Source organism: Mandrillus leucophaeus, unplaced genomic scaffold (assembly GCF_000951045.1).
Source record: "Mandrillus leucophaeus isolate KB7577 unplaced genomic scaffold, Mleu.le_1.0 Scaffold117, whole genome shotgun sequence".
Lineage (NCBI taxonomy): Eukaryota > Metazoa > Chordata > Mammalia > Primates > Cercopithecidae > Mandrillus > Mandrillus leucophaeus.
Window position 1 is genome coordinate 1,392,976 of NW_012099987.1, and position 19,930 is coordinate 1,412,905.

The 19,930-nt window shown below is 46.6% G+C and overlaps 1 protein-coding gene across 5 annotated transcripts in view; it reads right to left on the reverse strand.

Moving 5' to 3' along the window:
- BLNK (B-cell linker) overlaps positions 1-19,930 on the reverse strand; it is a 77,619-nt gene that overhangs the window by 30,903 nt on the left and 26,786 nt on the right. For 4 of the 5 annotated variants that reach the window (XM_012000108.1, XM_012000120.1, XM_012000113.1 and 1 more), the window contains exons 3-5: positions 18,120-18,169; positions 5,985-6,025; positions 2,572-2,728 (exon numbers count right to left, since the gene is read on the reverse strand). In XM_012000108.1, coding sequence (XP_011855498.1) covers positions 2,572-2,728; positions 5,985-6,025; positions 18,120-18,169 — 248 coding nt within the window. The remainder of the gene's footprint in view (positions 1-2,571; positions 2,729-5,984; positions 6,026-18,119; positions 18,170-19,930) is intronic. The other variant, XM_012000129.1, reaches the window with a different exon arrangement.

Here is a 19,930-nt window from a genome sequence, read left to right on the forward strand (position 1 = left end):
CCTCCCGAGTAGCTGGGATTACAGGCATGCGCCACCATGCCTGGCTAATTTTTGTATTTTTAGTAGAGATGGGGCTTTACCATTTTGGCCAGGCTGGTTTTGAACTCCTTACCTCAAGTGATTCACCCACCTCAGCCTCCTGAAGTGTTAGGATTACGGGCATGAGCCACCATGCCCGGCCAACATTCTTCATTTTTAAAATGAGGATCATAATATCGACCTTAGAGATCTTGTGGGGATTAGGAAGACGGCAGTGAAGGCAGTAGGTGCAGTGTGTCTGCCTAATAAGTAGAATTCATATCACCTGTGCCATGTAAGCAAGGCCTTAGGCGGCCTCAAGTCTACCCCAGCGATTCAATGAGCTGAGCAAAGATTCAGACTGATGTGTTTTAGGAAAATCTTAGCATAGGAATAACCTGGCGTATTCTTCATACTGGGAACAGCACAGGTGCTAGCACTGGCCTCTGGATTGCATCACTGGCTTGCTGCTTCCTCCTGTGACAGCCCCAGCTCGCCTGGTGCGGCTGTCCTTGCCTGTTAGGCCCCTGCCTCTATGCTCACCTCCTGGTGCCTGCCCCTGCCCTCGGCCCTCACTGCTTGTTGAAGGTATGTGGTTAACTTCACCTCTGCTGCCTCCTCAGAAGCCTCTTTCTGGTGGTGTGGCTGTACTCAGCCACGAGGGCATCCTTCCTTCTGTGCCTTAACTCTTGTCAGTTTTATTTGCAGCTCCTGGAGTTTACTCAGATTTCTGAGTCAAAAAATATTTAATGTAATATTTAAGCCCATCAGAAGTAGCAAAACACAGGAGACAGGCTTTGAAGAGTGTGATTTTTTATTTTTTTGAGACAGTTTCACTCTTGTTGCCCAGGCTGGAGTGCGGTGGTGCCATCTTGGCTCACCGCAACCTCCGCCTCCTGGGTTCAAGCGATTCTACTGCCTCAGCCTCCCTAGTAACTGGGATTACTGGTATGCACCACCATGCCCGGCTAATTTTTTTGTGTTTTTAATAGAGATGGGGTTTCACCATGTTGGCCAGGCTGGTTTTGAACTCCTGATGTCAGGCAATCCACCCACTTTGGCTTCCCAAAGTGCTGGGATTACAGGTGTGAGCCACCACACTCAGCCAAGAGCGTGTGCTTGAATGAGCCACTTAACCACCCTGAATTGCAGTAGCCCTTTTCTCCCCAGGGTTATTGTGATGATTGAAAAAGGTCATTCACCAAGTATGGTGGGTGGTGCATAGAGCAGAGTTGTGAAGAGCTGGGCTTTGGAAGCTAGGAGCCCTGTCTTGCATCCCAGCTCCATCACTTAGAGAATCTTGGCCCAGTCAGTTCACTCCTCTGACCTCTTTCATGGGATTATCAAGGGGGTTAGGTAGACCCCCGGGGGAAAGCACTAAACTGTAAATTAGAAGATCTCTGGGAGTATGTGCCTCTTGCGTGCAGCTAAATGCTCAGTGCGTAGCATAGTTCTGGTGCATGGCAGGTGCTCAACAGATCAACTGTGGCAACCCAGTAAGCCCAGCTGGCCTTCACTTTACTTTCATTCAGTGAAGCAAGGAGCAGTGCCTGGTATACTGTAAGGAAGGGGTTAATGGCAGTGAGATGTTAAATGTAGAGCCAGTCCACACAAATGCTGGCATCGCCATGACCATCATGGACATACTTGCTCTCTGAACCTTTGGGGAACTTAGTCATCTGCCAAGACTGGAACAAAGATGGGCGTTAAAATACATACTTGGGGCCAGGTGCAGTGGCTCACGCCTGTAATCCCAGCACTTTGGGAGGCTGAGGCAGTTGGATCACTTGAGGTCAGGAGTTCGAGACCAGCCTGGCCAATGTGAGGAAATCCTGTCTCTACTAAAAATACAAAAGTTAGCCGGGTGTTGTGGTGGGTGCCTGTGGTCCCAGCTACTCGGGAGGCTAAGGCAGGAGGTTGAACCCAGGAGGCAGAGGTTGCAGTGAGACGAGTTCGTGCCACTGCACTCCAACCTAGGTGACAGAGTGAGACTCTGTCTCAAAAAAAAAAAAAAAAAAATACTCGGCCAGACCCAAGCTGTGTCCGTTTAACCCATGAGGCTCATTCCAGGTTTGGGGCTCCTGAGCACCTGTACCCGCTGGTAAAACCCCACAGTCTGGACTAGACATGGGAGGAAGGTGAGGCAGACACTGGGATCCTCGAAGCTCATTGTTCTGTACAGACTTCTTAAGAGAAATCCCAGAACCTTTAGCACACGAAGCCCTAAAAATGGGGACTCATCTCAGGGTTGCTTTCCCTGGGAGTGCTGGGCAGGGGTGGAACCATCGGGGTATGCTGGGTTTATTTATTTATTTATGCCTGCTTTCAAAGTTCCAGATCTAGGAAAGATGTCCCTTCCCCTGGAATGGGAAAACCCTACAGCTTGGGATCCTTTACCTGGGAGCCCAGACCCCTTGCTTGGAGGTGGTGGGAGTGGGAGGCAGGCAGAGGCCCTCAGGCAGCAGCCGGGTGTGTCCCCACCTTGCAATCTTGGCCATCCCACCTCCCCATGGGCCTGGAAGGCAGAGTGCCCAGGTCTGCGGGGGACCTCACCTACGTACTCGCCCCTGGCGAAGGGCAGGGCTGGGTGAACCGGCCTGGTCTCCTGCTCTACCGGAGGCGGCTCGTAGCTGTCATCAGCATTCTCCTCGGCGGGCATCACGTACATCTCTGAGTCGGAGTGCTCGTCTGGATTTTCATAGTCGCTGTCCTGCAAGCGCAGATGCAGACACTGTGCTCAGCGTCCCTGTCTGTGCTGCCTGGCCATCAGGACCATTCCTGCCTTGGGAGGCCGGAGCAGTGACAGGAGACAAGGCTTGGAGAGATTGACTTCACAAGGATAGGCAGTCAGTAAGAGGCAAAGCTGGGGTTTGAAGCAGGCCTTTCTGCCTCCAAAGTTTATCCTCCCCACCACTGCACTGTCCTGGGGGGACACAGGAACAACTTAACGCTAACAGGAGCTGACACTCGGTAGATCCACAAAGAATAACAATAGGAGATAATAAAATATGTTTTTAAAAGATAGAAAAAGGACCCAATAAAACAGAATAACCAATGGGTTTTATCTATTATGAATGCTGATCACTGAAGAGAAAGTAGGTTTAACACGAAGAGGGTGAGGAGACACACAGGACCAGCTAGATATCTTTCAGATGAGATTTTTAAAAAATTCCAAGCAGAGTTGGTAAGCTGCAGGGTCAAGGCTGCAAATGGACTCAGAGTTCACTCTCTTTATTTTTGTTTTTTTCTTTTTTTGAGATGGAGTCTCGCTCTGTTGCCCAGGCTGGAGTGCAGTGGCACAATCTCAGCTCACTGCAACCTCTGCCTCCTGGGTTCCAGCAATTCTCCTGCCTCAGTCTCCCAAGTAACTGGGATTACAAGCATGCACCACCATGCCTGGCTATTTTTTTTTTTTTTTTTTGAAACTGAGTTGTGCTTTGTCACCCAGGCTAGAGTGCAGTGGCACAATCTCAGTTCACTGCAACCTCCACTTCCTGGGTTCAAGCTATTCTCCTGTCTCACTCTCGAGTAGCTGGGATTACAAATTGCACCACCAAGCCCGGCTAATTTTTGTATTTTTAGTAAAGATGGGTTTCACCATGTTGGCCAGGCTGGTCTCAAACTCCTGACCTCAGGTGATCCGCCCACCTCGGCCTCCCAAAGTGCTGACATTACAGGCATGAAGCACCGCGCCCAGCCTGTTTTTTTCAAATCCACATTTTATTTAAGTCCACATTGAAAATACATTCTCATGGTCTAAAGTCCAAATGGCTCAGAAGGATAAAAGGTGCAATCTCCTTTTCAGCCTCTCTTCTTCTCACCACAGAGGCAAAAAGAGTTACTAGGCTTCTTGTGCATGTTTTTCAGAGGTGTTTTATGTATATGCCGTTTGTACATACATTAATGTGGAGGAAATATTTGACTCAGGACATAAGAGGTCCTCTGGCCTCTAAGTCCACCGCCCCCACACTCTGCCTATCACATTGCATGATCTGTACATGACTTTCCACTTTCTTTTTGGCCTGTAGCCTTTCATGAGCAATTTTATATAGCAGGATTTTTTTTTCCTGTTGATCTTTTAAAAAAAGAATTGTAGGGGTACATAGTAGGTATGTGTGTGTGTATATATATATATATATGGGGTATATGAGATATTTTGAAACAGGCATACAATGTGTAGTAATCACATCTGGGTAAATGGGGTATCCATCTCTCAAGCATTCATCTTTTTTTTGTGTTATAAGCATTCCAGTTATATTCTTTTAGTTATTTTTAAGTGTACAATAAGTTATTGTTGACTGTAGTCACCCTGTTGTCAAACACCAGGTCTTATTCATCCTAACTATATTTTTGCACCCATTAACCGTCCCCATTTCCCTCCCCAGCCTGCTGCCCCTTCGACCACCCTTCTCAGCCTCCGGTAAACGTCATTCTACTGTCCGTCTTTATGAGTTCAAGTGTTTTAATTTTTAGCTCCTACAAATGAATGAGAACTTATAACAGGATTTTTTTTTTTTTAATCAAGAAAGCCTGGAGGCTTTATTAACAAGCCCGGATTTCATTCTGCATGCAGGGGGGATCCATCTACTGACATCAAAAGAGCTGTGAGTGAATGCTTACTCAGTCCTTAGTATGGCTGGTATCTTCATTTTGGTCGTTTGATTTTGGGGAAAGTCATTGCCTCCTCTCCAGGCTGATTTTATTTTGTGCTTTCTAAGTCCCCATTGTGTACTCTTTTTCAACCAGCCAGCTTGCTCAGTTTTCTTCTCTTACCTCTGAATGTGGACCAACCAATTTCTTTGCTTTACATGTGGCCCTGTGTGTGTGTGTGTGCAGCCAGCAGGGGGCGCAGCGGCAGTGCGTCTCAGGGAGCTGCGGCAGCTGGGCCCCAGGAGGAGCTCCATGACCAAGAGATGGGCAGAAAAGTCAACCCTCCCTTCCCCTCACTTTTCTTTTCTTTTTCTGCAGTTGGAGGAGGAACTCCTGTCTCCTGAGACTCTGTATAAACTCCAGATAGTGTGCACAGCTGGGCACAGGACTGGAGGTCTGAGTCCTGGGTTCTCATTCCACTGAACTGGGTGAGTTTCATTCTCCTGGCCTCAGTTTTCTTATCTGTGAAATGGGTATGTGGTTGTACGGAAGGCTTCTTGGGACCCTTCCAGATCTAAAACTCACAGGTTGGAGCAGGCTAACATTCTGGATGAATTTGATATAAGTGAGGAATAATTATTGTGAAGAAAAGTTTCTAGGATGTCTTGTCCCTGTAACACTCAGCTCAAGAGAGAAGCGAGTACAGGGGCTTGCAGATTTCAGAGCTACCTCAAAGAGGTAATTCCAATACAACATCCCCGGTGTCATCATGACTAGGTCCCTCTCTCTCTCTCTCTGTGGCCTCCCGAGCTCTGCTAATGTTCTCTTGATCACAGCAAGCACCTTGGTGGCAAAGAGCCTGGTCCTGAGATCTGAGGGCCTGGGTTTGAATTGTGGAAATGCAAGTGACTGAAACTTTCTCTGTCTTGGTCCTGGAGGCTCCCTCATGTGCCAGACACTTATTCTTTAGTTGCTGGTTCGTTTAGGGCTCCTGGCCGGGGGTCAGGCAGTGATGGGGCACTGGGGAGTTTAGGGCAAAGGCATTTGCCAACTGATATGGAAACATTTAAACATTTTTACACCTGTTTTGGCTGTGCTAGTGAGTACTCTGAACACCAGCACTGAAGGTGGGCATAAGCCTCGAGGGGCTGTGGTGAGGTTTAAATGGGGTTATGTGTGGAAAACTCTTAGCCAGGCACACAGTGAGTGCCAGTCAAGTCAGCTGGTATGCAGTATGCCTCGCCTGTAGGTGACCTTCCCAAGTCTGCCCTCTTGGGACGTGCGGCTGACCACCAGCATGTAATTCAGAAATAAGACCTTCAAAAGGCCTCCCATGGGACCCTGATGCCCTTCTGATTCCAGGAGCAAATACTTACAAAGTCATCGGACCACTGCTCCTCTTCGTCAGCGGGGCTCTCTGCAACAGCAGGGGAGAAGCAGAAGGCACAAGCGTGAGCCTCAGCTGGCCAGCCCCAGCCCATCCACACATACTTTGCACCTGCCTTCCCTTCCCTTTGGGCTTTCTGGTGCCATATACTTGACCTTGGGTTCGTTACTACAATCATATGTTCACTTACTTTTGACTTTTTAAAAAATGTTAATTCTCCAAGCATAGAGAGACGTCCCACTGGGCAGAGCAGTGTGCATCTGATCCATGTGCGGGCTTTATTAAGGGACATTTCTGGGTCCCCCAGTAGAGACTTACAATTTATACTACATGGCTTCTAAGGACTTCAGAGGATGGTGTCGTAGGAAGAGCACTGGACAGGGAATCAGACAGACCTAAGTTCTTATCCAGGTTCTGTTTCAAATGTGTTGGAGTGTGGGCAAGACCTCTAATATCTCTGAGCCTGTTTCCAGATCCATACAATGAGGGGAGCATTTCTATGATCCTCTCTGGCTCTAACTTTGACTTTTCTTGTTAAAAAAAAAAATTATCCAATGCTTTACTATGTGCCAGACAATGTTATCAGAGCTCTGTCCTCTTTTAACCCTCTCAAAGACCCTGTGAGGGGCTGGGCATTGTACTTATGCCTGTAATCCCAGCACTGTAGTCCTAGCACTTTGAGAGGCCAAGGCAGGGGGGTCGCTTAAGCCCAGGAGTTCAAGACCAGTCTGGGCAACGTGGCAAGGCCCCATCTCTACAAAAAAATAAAATGATTAGCTGGGTGTGGTGGTCCACATCTGTAGTTCCAGCTACTTGGCAGACTGAGACGGGAGGATTGCTTGAGCCCAGGGGGTCGAAGCTGCAGTGAACTGTGATTGTGCCATTGCACTCTAGCTGGGGTGACAGAGTAAGACCCTGTCTCAGAAGAAAAAAAAAAGAAATCACCTAAACTTTGTGAGGAAACTGAGGCCTAGAGCAGATAAGTCACGTGCCCAAGGTCAGATAGTATAATAAATGGCAGAACCAGGAGTTGAACCCCACAGGTTGCCTTCCACGGGCATGCGCTGAGCCCCTACATAGTGCTACCTCGCTCCAGGGGCAGGAGGTGCCATCCTGGGCTCTGCACGGGCATATAGAAATGGATATGACAGGTTGTGGTCCTTAAGTAGTTTATCAGCTTGTAGAATAAAATAAGTCTGAATTTTGACAGCCCAGGCGAATATTTGACCCCTTTCCCTCCAAAACACATTTAGAGTATGAGAAACTTAGCATCTAGCCTATCACATAAACTGACCTTCGAGGTTAAACGGGATTCACTCTGCTGTGTAGGAATGAACCAGACACAGGCCATGTGGCAGAGTGGCTCCATGACAGCACCACAGAGGGTCCCAGCTCCCTCCTGCCCCGCTGAGCAGCCACTGCCACAGAGGACCCAGGGGATGCTCCTAAATTCCCCAGAACCTCAACAGAACCTTTTCTAGTTTTATTTTTATGTTTTTGCTATTTCTACCCCTGCCACAGCAGACCACCAGCCTCCAGAGAGTCAAACATTTGGGTTCTCCAGAGGCACCAGCAAAGGAATTGCAGAGGGGAAATGGGGTCAGGAAGGAGACTGTGGGATCGGAATGGCCACATTTTAAGCAATGGCAGCAGCAGCAGCACCCTCTTTTGGGAAAAACATGATAGAAGGAGCCTTACTCTACAAGCCAAACATGGGTCACACTTTGACGTGAACAGAAAAGAATTCTTAACACATTATTCTTTGGGTTGACTAATGCCGAATTAGAGTGTACTGCAATCATTGGGGTTGGGCAAGAAACTCTAGAAGACTGGGTGAATAAATCCTCTTCCCAATATGATTACCTGGCACAATGGGGGAGTATGTTTCTTTTTACTTCTTTTTTTTTTTTTTTTTTTTTTTTTTTTTTGAGATAGTCTCACTCTGTGGCCCAGGTGGGAGTGCAGTGGCACGATCATGGCTCACTGCAGCTTCAATCTCCTTGGTGCAAGCAATCCTGCTTCCTCAGCCTCCTGAGTAGCTGGCACGTGCCACCATGCCCAGCTAACTTCTATATTTTTTGTAGAGATGGGGTTTTGCCATGTTGCCCAGGCTAGTCTTGAACTCGTGGGTTCAAATAACTCGCCCGCCTCTGCCTCCAAAAGTGCTGGGATTACAGGCGTAGGCCACCACCTCTGGTCAATATGTTTCTAACACCTTAAGTCTGGGGATCACTGAAGATCAACACTTAAGATGGCAAGAGTTTTTGTAACAACCATTTAAATAGAAACCTTTATAAAATGCCTTTATGAAACCCACTTCCCTGCCTGGATAACTGCATTTGATCCACCCTTTCTCAGTGAGTGGGGGTCTACTTTATGATCAGTCCCTGGTGCAAGTAGCTGCATTAGCCATCTAACTAGTGTCCCTGTCTCCATTGTCTTTATTCTCCAATCCATCCATCCTACTGTTTATAGTTGTTTTATTAAAATAAAGGTTGGATTACACTGTTCCTTTCCTTAAGAGTCATCAGTGACTCCCTATGGAATCAAGTCCAGGTTCTGCGTCAACACATTTCGATGCCTCCGCCTTCTGTCCCACCACCGACTTCTTGTGGCAGGCTCCCACGCTCACTGACAGTAACACCAGACAGCCTCCTCCTCCCGTCGTGCACTTTGCTGATTCTCTGCTCTGCTCGTGCCATTCCTCCAGCCCATCTTCCTTCTTCCATGGAAATCCCTATCACTCCTCCTCCACAAAGTCTACCCCAGTCTCTTGTAATCAATTGCTTCTTTTTCTGGGCCCTCTTGGAAGCTGGTGGCACCGTGATGTCACACGTATTTCGTTCTGTCCTGTGCTGTGATTAAGTTGTTCATGTCTCGCTGTACTGGAAAGTAAGGCCTATCTAATTTAACTTTGCATCTGGGCAGAATTTTGCATTTGTAATTAGTGTATTAATAAAAGTGTGAACTAATACATGACTTAAATAAAGGAGCATTAGGACAGCAACAATAGATTCCATTTACTGAACACTTCCTATGTGCTGGGTGCCAGGCTAAGTGTTCTAAAAGTATATCCTTACAACAGCACTATGTGGTAGGTGTTATTTTTATCTTTATTTTACAGTGGGGAGACTTGGTTTTGAAAGAGGTTGTAAAACCTGCCTGAGGCTACATGGCTGGTGAGTCTGGGAGCTGGGTTGGAAGCCAGGCTGTGTTGGCTTCTGCAGCTGAAATCTCATGTGAGCCACCTAGCCCTCTGCTGAGCACTTAGATAAAACCTTGGCGAAACGAGAATGACCCAATCCAGACATCTCGGCACATGGAGACAGAAAAGAGAGAAAAGCATCATATGGTATGGGATGGAGGTTGTTTGTTGGTGCCACATAGATCCTTAGAGAGACCTATCTACTTCCGGTCCCAAGTGCAACTCACAGCGTCATATTCATAAAGTTACAGCCTTGCAGGCAATTGCCAAGACTAAAAAGCATGGGAGTCCAGGGTATTAGGTCCAAAACAGTAGTCAGTTTTCCAGTATCTCGGGGAGCTTCCCAAAGTGCACAGGTGGCGGTTTTAGAGCCAGGCTTTCTAGGTTCAAATCCTGGCTCTGCCCTTTACAAGCTTCTTGGTCTTGGACCAATAATTTAACATTGTTTAAAGCTTCATTTCCTCACCTATAAAGCAAGGATAAGAACAGTGCCTGCATCCTATTTTTGTGAGAATCAAATAATAGAATACATGTGAAGCTCTTAGCAAAGCCTGGCACACAGTAATGCTTTAGTAATGTTACCATCATCTTGAGCATTGCAAAGAATGCCTCAATTAACACTCAAAACACCACTGATTCTTTTTTTTTTTTTTTTTTTTTTTGAGACGGAGTCTTGCGCCGTCGCCCAGGCTGGAGTGCAATGGCGCGATCTCGGCTCACTGCAAGCTCTGCCTCCTGGGTTCACGCCATTCTCCTGCCTCAGCCTCCTGAGTAGCTGGGACTACAGGCGCCCGCCACCGCGCCGGGCTAATTTTTTGTATTTTTAGTAGAGACGGGGTTTCACCGTGGTCTCAATCTCCTGACCTTGTGATCCGCCCGCCTCGGCCTCCCAAAGTGCTGGGATTACAGGCGTGAGCCACCACGCCCGGCCCAAAACACCACTGATTCTAATTCACTCCCATGTCAATCACACACTATGGCTACCACAAAGAAATGGATCCAAGAAAGCCTCTATTGTAGTGAGTAAAATTTGAAGGAGGAGAAGTTCGAGCTTCATATGGGCCAGGTGGTTTGATTTTGTGTGTGTGATTCCATGGTCTCTGCCAGGAAGCTGAGATCCTGGGAGGGCCCTCTTGTCAGCTAAAGCCCTTCCTCTGTGTGGTTTACCTGGTTTGGGGCTTATGCTCTATTTACCATGTCATAATCTCATGCCACACAATGACTCCTCCTTTTGCCTGACCCAGGTTTTAAGATTCATGTAGCTCTCCCCGGCCTGTGGGTACAGCACCAGGCATGAGGAGATGTGAGAATGGCCACAGCAGCCCCCATTTGGGCTTAGGCTCTGCGGTCCGACTGCCTAACTTAGAATCCTTATTCTGCCATCTTCTAGGAGTGAGATCTTAGCTGAATTGCTTCACCTCTGGGCCTCAGCTTCCCCTTTGCTAAAATGGACATTATTCATCGTGCTTAGAAGAGTATCTGACATAGAGTAAAGGGCTCGATGAATATTAGCTATTTCAATGAACTTACAGTCTCTGCAGTTCTTAGAACAATCTAAAGGATTGGTATTCTTATCCCCAGGTCAGAAATTGGAGGCTCACTCAAGTTACAAAACTGTTCCAAGTTCACACAGTGCTTAGGGAGCAAAGCCAGGATTCCAACCCAGGCCTAAAGGACCTCAAAGTCCAGGGTCTTCTCACCAAGCCACGCTGCGTAATACAAATAAAGATTTAAGGACCAGAAGAATGACCACATGAGACTGAGGACAACTCAGGGCCATGTAGTTTTCTGAGAAATGTCCCCACACCTGGAATCATTACCAGGAGCGGGGAAAGTTCAGAGAAAGGTGTGCCCAGTGACAGCCAAAAACTTGCATGAGGCCATGTGCCCGAGGTGGGGCCAAATGGAGCCTTGAAGGATGAGCAGGATTTGGAGGAGAGAGTAAGGATAAAGGAGTATGTCCTCCTCCATCATCTGAGAGAGGGGCTTATGTGTCAGCCCCAGAAGCAGGGCTTAGAGGCAGATGTGTGCAGAATGACTGCGCTGGGCTGGAGAGGGACAGGAGATTCTGCTGAGCACTCACACAAACCTGATGTGCTGCCAGCCAATGGGGGCTCCAGCCATAGTGGACACTGCAGGCTCCAGTGACAAGCTGAGATGGGGAGCTGATGAGGATGGTGTTTTGGAACTCAGGCATAGAGAGATGAAAGCTGATCCAGACCAGGGGGTCTTGGGAATGGGAGGGGATGACTGGAAGGACAGTACAGAACTCCGTGGTGGTGGCTGGGGCAAAGGGAGTGTGAATCCAGCCTCTCAGTTCTGAGTCAATGGGAGCACCAGAGCCCCTGGGGCAGATGCTGGGGGCTTCACAGCATGTCTGACATTCTGCCTCAGCTGCAGTCCTGATCCTGCTCTGGAGGCTACCTGGCCGCCAGACCCTGCCCATTGCTCCCCTGACAGAGCAGGTGGTGGCACGCAGGGAGCCAGCGGGAAGACCGCAGCGGGACACAGAAGGAAGGAAAGAGGGAGGGTGGGCCGGTTGTGGTGGTGGGTACAGACACCAAAAAGGAACAGAAAGCAGAACTACAGAGGCTGCAGGGGAGGCGGTGGGTGGCCAGCCCCACCAGTGCTGCCCTAAGAGGAGAAAGGGACATGATTTAATGTGAGGAACTGAGGACAAGACCCAGATTCAGACTGGCTGGGAGAGGTGTTCTGAGTCTAAATACTTAACATCTTAGGCTTGTCATGGTGAGCTCACACCTGTAATCCCATCACTTTGGGAGGCCAGGGCAGGAGGATCGTTTGAGTCCAGGAATTTGAGAACACCCTGGACAACATAGTGAGACACTGTATCTACAAAAAATATTTTAGAAAATTAGCCAGGCATGGTGGCACATGCCTGTGGTCCCAGCTACTCAGGAGGCTGAGGCAGAAGAATCATTTGAGCCCAGGAGGTTGAGGCTGCAGTGAGCCATGACTGCACCCCTGCACCCCAGCCTGGGTGACAGGGCGGGGCCCCATCTCAAAAAAAGAAAAAAGAAATACTTATCATTATAGAAACTCCCTTCGTCTGTATGTCTATTCATTCCTTCACAGGACCATTAACAGAGGGGTAGGGGTACAGCAATGGGGGCTATAGTCCTGGCTCAGCCATCATCTCACTACATGACCTCAGGAGTCACTTTGCCTCTCTGGTCTCCAGCTATTCCTAAAATGAGAAGCTTGAATTGGGCAATCTTTCAGGACTTTCTAAGCTTTAAAATACCTTTGAGCCCAAGTGTCATTCCTCTATTCTTAGTTCCCTGTGGCAGGACTGATGTTGGATATAGCTCTCCCATGTCAGTGTAAGACCAGTACCTCCAGGGGAATGTGAACAGGGAGACAGAAAACCAGGTAAATGCTGGCTCCACTGGGAGCACCAGGGCCATGACAAAAGCAATGTTAAATCTCACTTCTTTAGTGGACAAAGGATCGTTATGCATGCCCCATACTTCTGTGTGGGCATTTACCCAAGAATCCCTGTCCAAGCGCCTTCTTTGCTCTGGATTTTAATTTTTTCCACGTAAGTGAGTTTGCCGCCCCTCCACCCCATATTTGCTCTGATCTCCTCCCTGCATGATAGCAGAGCCAGAGGAAAAGTCACAGGTGGACCTCCCAGGGATGCCACCCCATCAGAGCCCAAGAGTGGCAATCAGAGCCCAAGAGTGCAAGAGAGGGGCTCTGTTCAGTTCTGACTCCTCAAGGCCTTGTGGGATAACCAATGAGGCATCTGCACTGATCCCAGCAGACTCTCGGGCACCACGACTGGTCTCCCTCTGACCTCCATCCCCAGCCAGACCTCAGACTTCAAAGATACAGAAGGCTGTTCAACTGTGAAAGCGCAGGAACTGGGAAGCAAGTTCTTATGTTAATGTCAGGAACTCTAGTGCCTTCAGAATAAGAAAAAGTATCCCCCAAATACGTAAACACTTGAGCATGGGTCAAAGCAAGGAGCGGCAAAATGGGAGTCGGGGATGGGTTTTCCTCTTAGTGGCTGCAGTCACCTTGGACAGGGTACTTAATGTCCCTGAGACACGTTTTCCTCATCTGCAAAACAGAGATCGTAATTTCTATATAACGGTGCTAATGAGAAGATTAAATGAGGTATGTCTGTGAAGAGCTTAGCTTAATGCCCAGAACAGAGTCAATACTCAACAGATTTTGAATCTTCCCTTCCCACAGCAATGCCAGCTGCTTGGAGCAATGCACTCTGCCCAGTGGGCCAGCAGTTCCTTAAGGGCGATGTTTCCTCCTCAGGGAAAGACTGAATTGGGATTGCTGGGTCTGAACTGAAGGCAGCAGGCTCCACACCGGCGTGACCTGAATCCCTGGAGGAGACCCAGGTCTCCATTCTTTGTGTAATTCAAGCTTTGTCCTTCTGTACTCTAACTAGGGAAGGGGCTATGGTGACTCTTCTACTGACCTCCTGCAGGGACAGTGGCTGGTCCTTTCTATCCTCTGCTCTCTGAAGGTCAGCATCACCAAGGTCAACACACTCTTGGCTTAAATGGTTTGGGGGAGCCATTTGTTTCCAGAACTGGAAAGAGGACATAAATCCAGCGTGTGGGGGGAAAATGGCTGGAGCATTTCAGGAGCCTGTGGTGGATCAAGTGCTCCAAAGGGCACATGATTAGCCTCCCAGGCTCAGGAGGTCTGGTAGGCTCTGGCCTCCACACACTAGGGTTTCCAAGGTCCTGAAGATTCCCCAGGTTCAGGAGGAGCTCTCAGGGCTGATTTCTGAGGCCCTGGTCATGCAGCTGTGCAGAAACCTCAAGGCTCAGGGGAAGCAGCTGGAAATGCTCCTGGGACATGGGTTGGGGTTGGGGAGAGAACGGCAAGGGAGGATGCTAACTGCAGGTGGTGATGGTGGTTTTGGACCATTTCCGGGGATTGAGTGTAAGAGCAGGGGAAACTGCGCAAGGCCCCAGTCATCTGGCAAAGCAATAAGATGCATTTCTGAGACCCTGGAAATCAATGGATTTGCAGGGGTCAGGGGCTGAGGGAGTAAAATCTACTTGTCTTTCAGTTCAGGAAAGGCAATAGGGACAGAGATGGTGGTTTATAGCAGGGTTTCTTAAGTGTGATTTACATTCAAATCCCCTGGAGATTTTGCTAAAATGTAAATTCTGATGCAGTAGTTCTAGGTTGGAGCCAAGAATCTGCATTTCTAACAAGGTCCACATGAGGTTGATGCTGTCAGGCTGGGAATCAAACTTTGTGTTGCAAAGGCTTAGAAGACCGTGTTGGGCCACCCTTCTGCATTCCAGGAGAGATTAAATGTTCTGACATCAAGACTATTTGGAAGGGTTCCAGGAAAGGGAGCAGGTGTCTGAGGACAAAAAAGAGAACACTTCAGAGCATCAGGGAGATTGGAAGATGTGAATTCCTAAAGCCAGGGAATGTTAGGAGAGGCTCACTTCATCACTGGGCCCTGAGCCCCAGAGATCTGTGTTTCTGCAGGAGTGCAGAACAATTAGTATTAGAGGGGACCTGACAGATCTTCTAGTTCAGGCCTGCATAATATAGATGAGGAAAGGAGCATGAGTTGCCCAAGGTTACACAGCCAGTTAGTGGCTAGACACTGAAAGACCTTGTGTGGGGGCTCAGTGGTTTGCAGTTCCTCTTGTTGGCGATGTAGAGCCATGAAAAGATTTAAAGAGAATTTTATTTCAGAACAATTTTCTGGTGGAAGTTGAGAGGACCACATGCAATCAGGAATTAAGCAGATTACTTAGAGCCTTCTACCCTAGGACAAGCAAGAGATGATGAAGGCCTTAGCTGTAGCAATGGGAATAGAGAGGGAAAAAATATTTAAGAGGCATTTAAGAGCAAATCCATGAGATTTGGAGATGAATTTTTGTAGAGGGTGAGGGAAAAGGAGGCATCAAGGTTGAGCCCAAGGTGTGTGGGTTAGGCAAAAGGATGAATAATAGATGGATTCCACCTCCCTTTTCCCCAAGCAGAAATAGAGGGAGAGGAGAGGGCCTGGGTGAGTAGATGAGCAGGCAGACAGGTGAGTGTGAGGGGACAATCAGGAGAGATGTCCACCCTGAAATCAGATATGTCAGTCCACTTAGGTTTCCAACAATTGACTCAGAACTCCTGGCATCTGTATCCAGCATCTGTGATGCTGTTGGTTCATCTAAAAGTGGCAAGTATTCCGCACATTTGTCCTCGAATCCTCGAATTAAATGTCACCTTCTCAGACAGACCTTCCCAGACCACCTAAGCTCTTCTCCTACCCCAGACTGATTCCCCATCATTGCACCCTTCCATTTTCCCTCACATCAGGTACCATGTTTGCTAATTTATATTTACCTGTTTGCTTTCTTGTTTCTCATCTGACTCCCCACTAGTCATTCAGTACTGTAAGGTCAGGGATGGCATTTTGTTCCCCACTTCAGATCTAGCACAGTGAGAGTCACATAGGACACACTCATGAAACACGTGTTGAATGAATCAGAAAATGTGCGAAACAGCTGAAGCACCTGGAGATGTTTATCCCAGAGAAGAAACCACTCAAATGACCTAACTTCTTAATTCTCTCCTTTGAAGTTGCACAAGACAATTCTATTTCTATTTTTCTTAATTTTTTTCTCATATTTTAAGAAATGGGATCTCGCCATATTGACCAAGCTGGTCTTAAACTCCTGACCTCAAGCGACCCTCCCATCTTGGCCTCCCAAAGTGCTGGAATTACAGGTGTGAGCCACTGTGCCTGGCTCTACTTTTCTTAATATTTAAAGGCTTGAACTGTGTGGCCATCAGGATAGACATAGGCAGCCACAAGGAAATGGATTGTATTTATATCCAGCCAGGGCCATCTGTCCCTTGCCAGACCATGGGAAACCACCACAGAAAGGGTCCAAACAGAAGCTGGGCCTTGTGCATGGAGGAGCATGGTGGTGGGATAGGGGTTAAGCCCTGGATCACATATTGGTGTACACGACCTCTGAGGTTCCTTTTAAACCCAAGACTCCATGATTTTATCATTTTCCCATCAAACTTCTTTAGTTCTTTAACAGGTTTAGTCTGTTTTGGTTTCTTTTCTTTATTTAGAACTTGGAAAGAAGAATGTGTTTGTTCTCATGTAACTAGGAAGTTTCCTTGACTTATTGATTAGGTAGATATTAAAGCCCAGAACAGGGTCCCTCTTTTAGTGCCAAACTGTACTGGCATCCCCTGAACAACTGTCTAAACTTGCTGACTGATTGGCAGGGTGATGCCAATAAATACTCTGTGAATTAATGAGTGGTCCAACAGGCCTGTAACCAGACTTGGGCAGGTTGGTCAGCATTTCTCAGTGTGATAAGATTCGCTTTGGAGGAACTGCACTGTCTAACTTATTACTATCTTGATCAGTGGCAAAAAAATAAAATAGTAAGCATCATTTAAGGTTATGGTTTGGTTTTAGGCTATTTCCCTGTTGAGAATCATCAATGATGTCTGTAGCTCTGTGGTTTTCACTGAGGGATATTCAGGAAATCTTTATATTTAATGCTATAGAAAGATATTTTAAAACTATCCTCCAAGGTGTTTGTTCTAATAAAGAAAAGCGTGTTGAATATTTTCCTTGGCTCACCACTGCCAGAAACACTACAAATCTCAAAACGAACCCTTCTTTCCTGCCAAAGTTGATCTTGGCTGGAATGAAGTTACAGGCTAAACTTGGAGAGGACTGAGTGTCAGCAATGTGCCAGCAGTAATTTATTACCCCCACCCCTTCAACAATCCTCAAGTATCAATTTAAACAACTTTTGATGGAGGAAGTCGTTTCTTCCCCACTTCCCCCACACTCCCAGCCACAGATTAGATTCAGTAGTGCTGCTGTGGAATTCCAAAGAACTTTGTGCTTCCCATATCACTGGATTGTAATTACTTTTCTTTTCTTTTGTTTTATTTGAGACAGGGTCTCACTCTGTTACCCTGGCTGGATTGCAGTAGTATGATCACAGTGCACTGCAGACTCGACCTCAGTGATCCTCCCACCTCAGCCTCCCGAGTAGCTGGGACTACAAGTGTATGCCACCACACCTGGATAACTTGCATTTTTTGTAGAGACAGGGTTTTGCCATGTTGTCCAGGCTGATCTCAAACTCCTGGGCTCAAGCAATCTGCCTTCCTCAGCCTCCCAAAATGCTGGGATTGCAGGTGTGAGCCACTGTACTTGGGCCTATAATTACTGTTAACATAATTGATATGGTTTGGCTGTGTACCCCCCAAATTTCATCTTGAGTTGTAGCTCCCATAATTCCCACATGTTGTGGGAGGCACCTTGTAGGAGATAATTGAATCATGGGTGCAGTTTCCCCTCTACCGTTCTGGTGGCAGTGAATAAGTCTCACAAAATCTGATGATTTTATCCAGGGTTTCCCTTTCTCTTGGCTCTCATTCTACCTTGCCTGCCGCCATGTAAGACATGCCTTTTGCCTTCCACTATGATTGTGAGGCATCCCCAGCCATGTGGAACCGTGAGTCCATTAAACCTCTTTTTCTTTATAAATTACCCAGTCTCGGGTATGTCTTTATCAGCAGTGTGAAAACAGACTAATAACAATAATCTGTCTTCCCTTCTAGACTATAAATTCCTCAAATGTAGAGTCTATAACTTTTAGCACCGTATTCCTGCCTCAGATCTGTGGGCACCTGGTGCATGGAAGATGTTTAATAAGTGACCAACAAATAGGTGAGTAGATGGATGGATAAAAACTACGTCTCCACTGTAGTCAAATGCCTAATAGATTCAGTCATTCTTGAAATTAGGAAATATACTTTTTGTTTTCAAATGAGGATAGCAGATTTCCCTTTACATAAGCGTAAACATAAATATGAACATTAAATTAGTCAAGAGTCAGTTAAAGTATCTGAGAAGTACCTTACCTGAAGCATAGTCCCTTCGAGGAACACTTGGAGGTGCTTTGACTTTTAGCCTGGAGGTAACAACCATGAGACAAAAGGTCAGTGAGCAGAACAACGATGGTCAAAGCCGATGCTACAAGCTGATATAGAAAGAATAGATAGACAACTAATGGCATAATGGCTTCTCTTGGACCCATCAATGGACAGATTTGATGTATTGTAAATGTAGTGAAGCCATCAGTCAGGGGTTTTCCACCTCTCCCAATCTCCCCAGTGAATGTACAATGTGGCTATGACTTGGCAAAGGTGAAGTCAGGTGGAGAAGGGCTCAGAGAGGTCAGAATATGATAATAGTAAGCACTGAGTTCAGAGGTTCAAGGAAGATAAGTGTTGATTGATTGGTAAGTTAAGTGTTGATAAGAAGGTAAGATAAGATGAACTATATTTTAATGACTTAGAAATGTTTAACAGGAAAAAATCAGCTACAGTATGTATTTTGGTTGTAGGCTGGGCTAAAATTATTTTTGTACCATTTAAAAAAAAGCAAATAAGCCAGACACACTGGCTGATTTCTGTAATCCCAGCACTTTGAGAGGCCAAGGCAGGAGGATCACTTGTACCTAGGAGTTCAAAACCAACCTGCGTAACGTAGTGAGACTTCATCTCTACAAAAAAATAAACAAAATGAACCAGGCATGGTGGCATGCACCTGTGCTCCCAGCTACTTGAGGGGCTAAGGTGGGAGGATCACTTGGGCCCCAGATGTCAAAGCTGTAGTGAGCCATGATCACTCCCCTGCACTCCAGCTTGGGCGACAGAGCGAGACACTGTCTTTAAAAAGAAGAAAAGCCAAACAAGTGAACAGTGAGTGTCTCAGGATTGGAGATGATGAGACTTAGCATATTTAGTATTCAACTTGTTTTAAGCACTCTCAAAACTACTTTAGTACCTTTATGCACATATGAAATGTGCTAAATAGTCACAATCCTTCCTCATTCAATAAAAGAAGAAAATTGAAATTACATTTGAGAAAACTATTCCAAGTTTTGTAAATTCTGATACCTCCCTTTCCACTACTTGAAATGAGTAAGGTTTACAGTCAATTATTTTTAATAATTATTACCTATTTTAACTGAGAATTATTTGTTTAATGAAATATAAAATATACATAAATGAAACTTATATCCAGTAGCCTTTATTTACTAAAATATCATATCTTCTATAGAAGCAGTATAACTGCTATTATATACAAACATTTCATGCTTTGAAAAAAAAGGAGCATAGAAATTTGTGTTTGATTAAAAAACACACACAAAAAGAATTTATGAACCAAAATTGTAATTTGCAAAAATAACAGTACATATATTTACATAGAAATTCTGGTTTTCTTTTTTTCATAGGCTCTCAATATCTATTATTTCATTCAATTCACCTCGCAAGCCAGCAGGGGGGGCTGGGAAGATACTATCATTAAGTCCATGATGAGGTATAGAGACAGAGATCGTCCAAGATGTTGCAAGGAAGAAAAACAAAAACAAAACTGGGTCTGGTGCCCAGGTTGGTTCGAGGAATAGTAAAATTTCATGGCCCGGCGCGGTGGTTCATGCCTGTAATCCCAGCACTTTGGGAGGCTGAGGAGGGCGGATCACAAGGTCAAGAGATTGAGACCATGGTGAAACCCCGTCTTTACTAAAAGTACAAAAAATTAGCCGGGTGCGTTGGCAGGCGTCTGTGGTCCCTGCTGCTCGGGAGGCTGAGGAGGGAGAATGGCGTGAACCCGGGAGGCGGAGCTTGCAGTGAGCCTAGATGGTGCCACTGCACTCCAGCCTGGG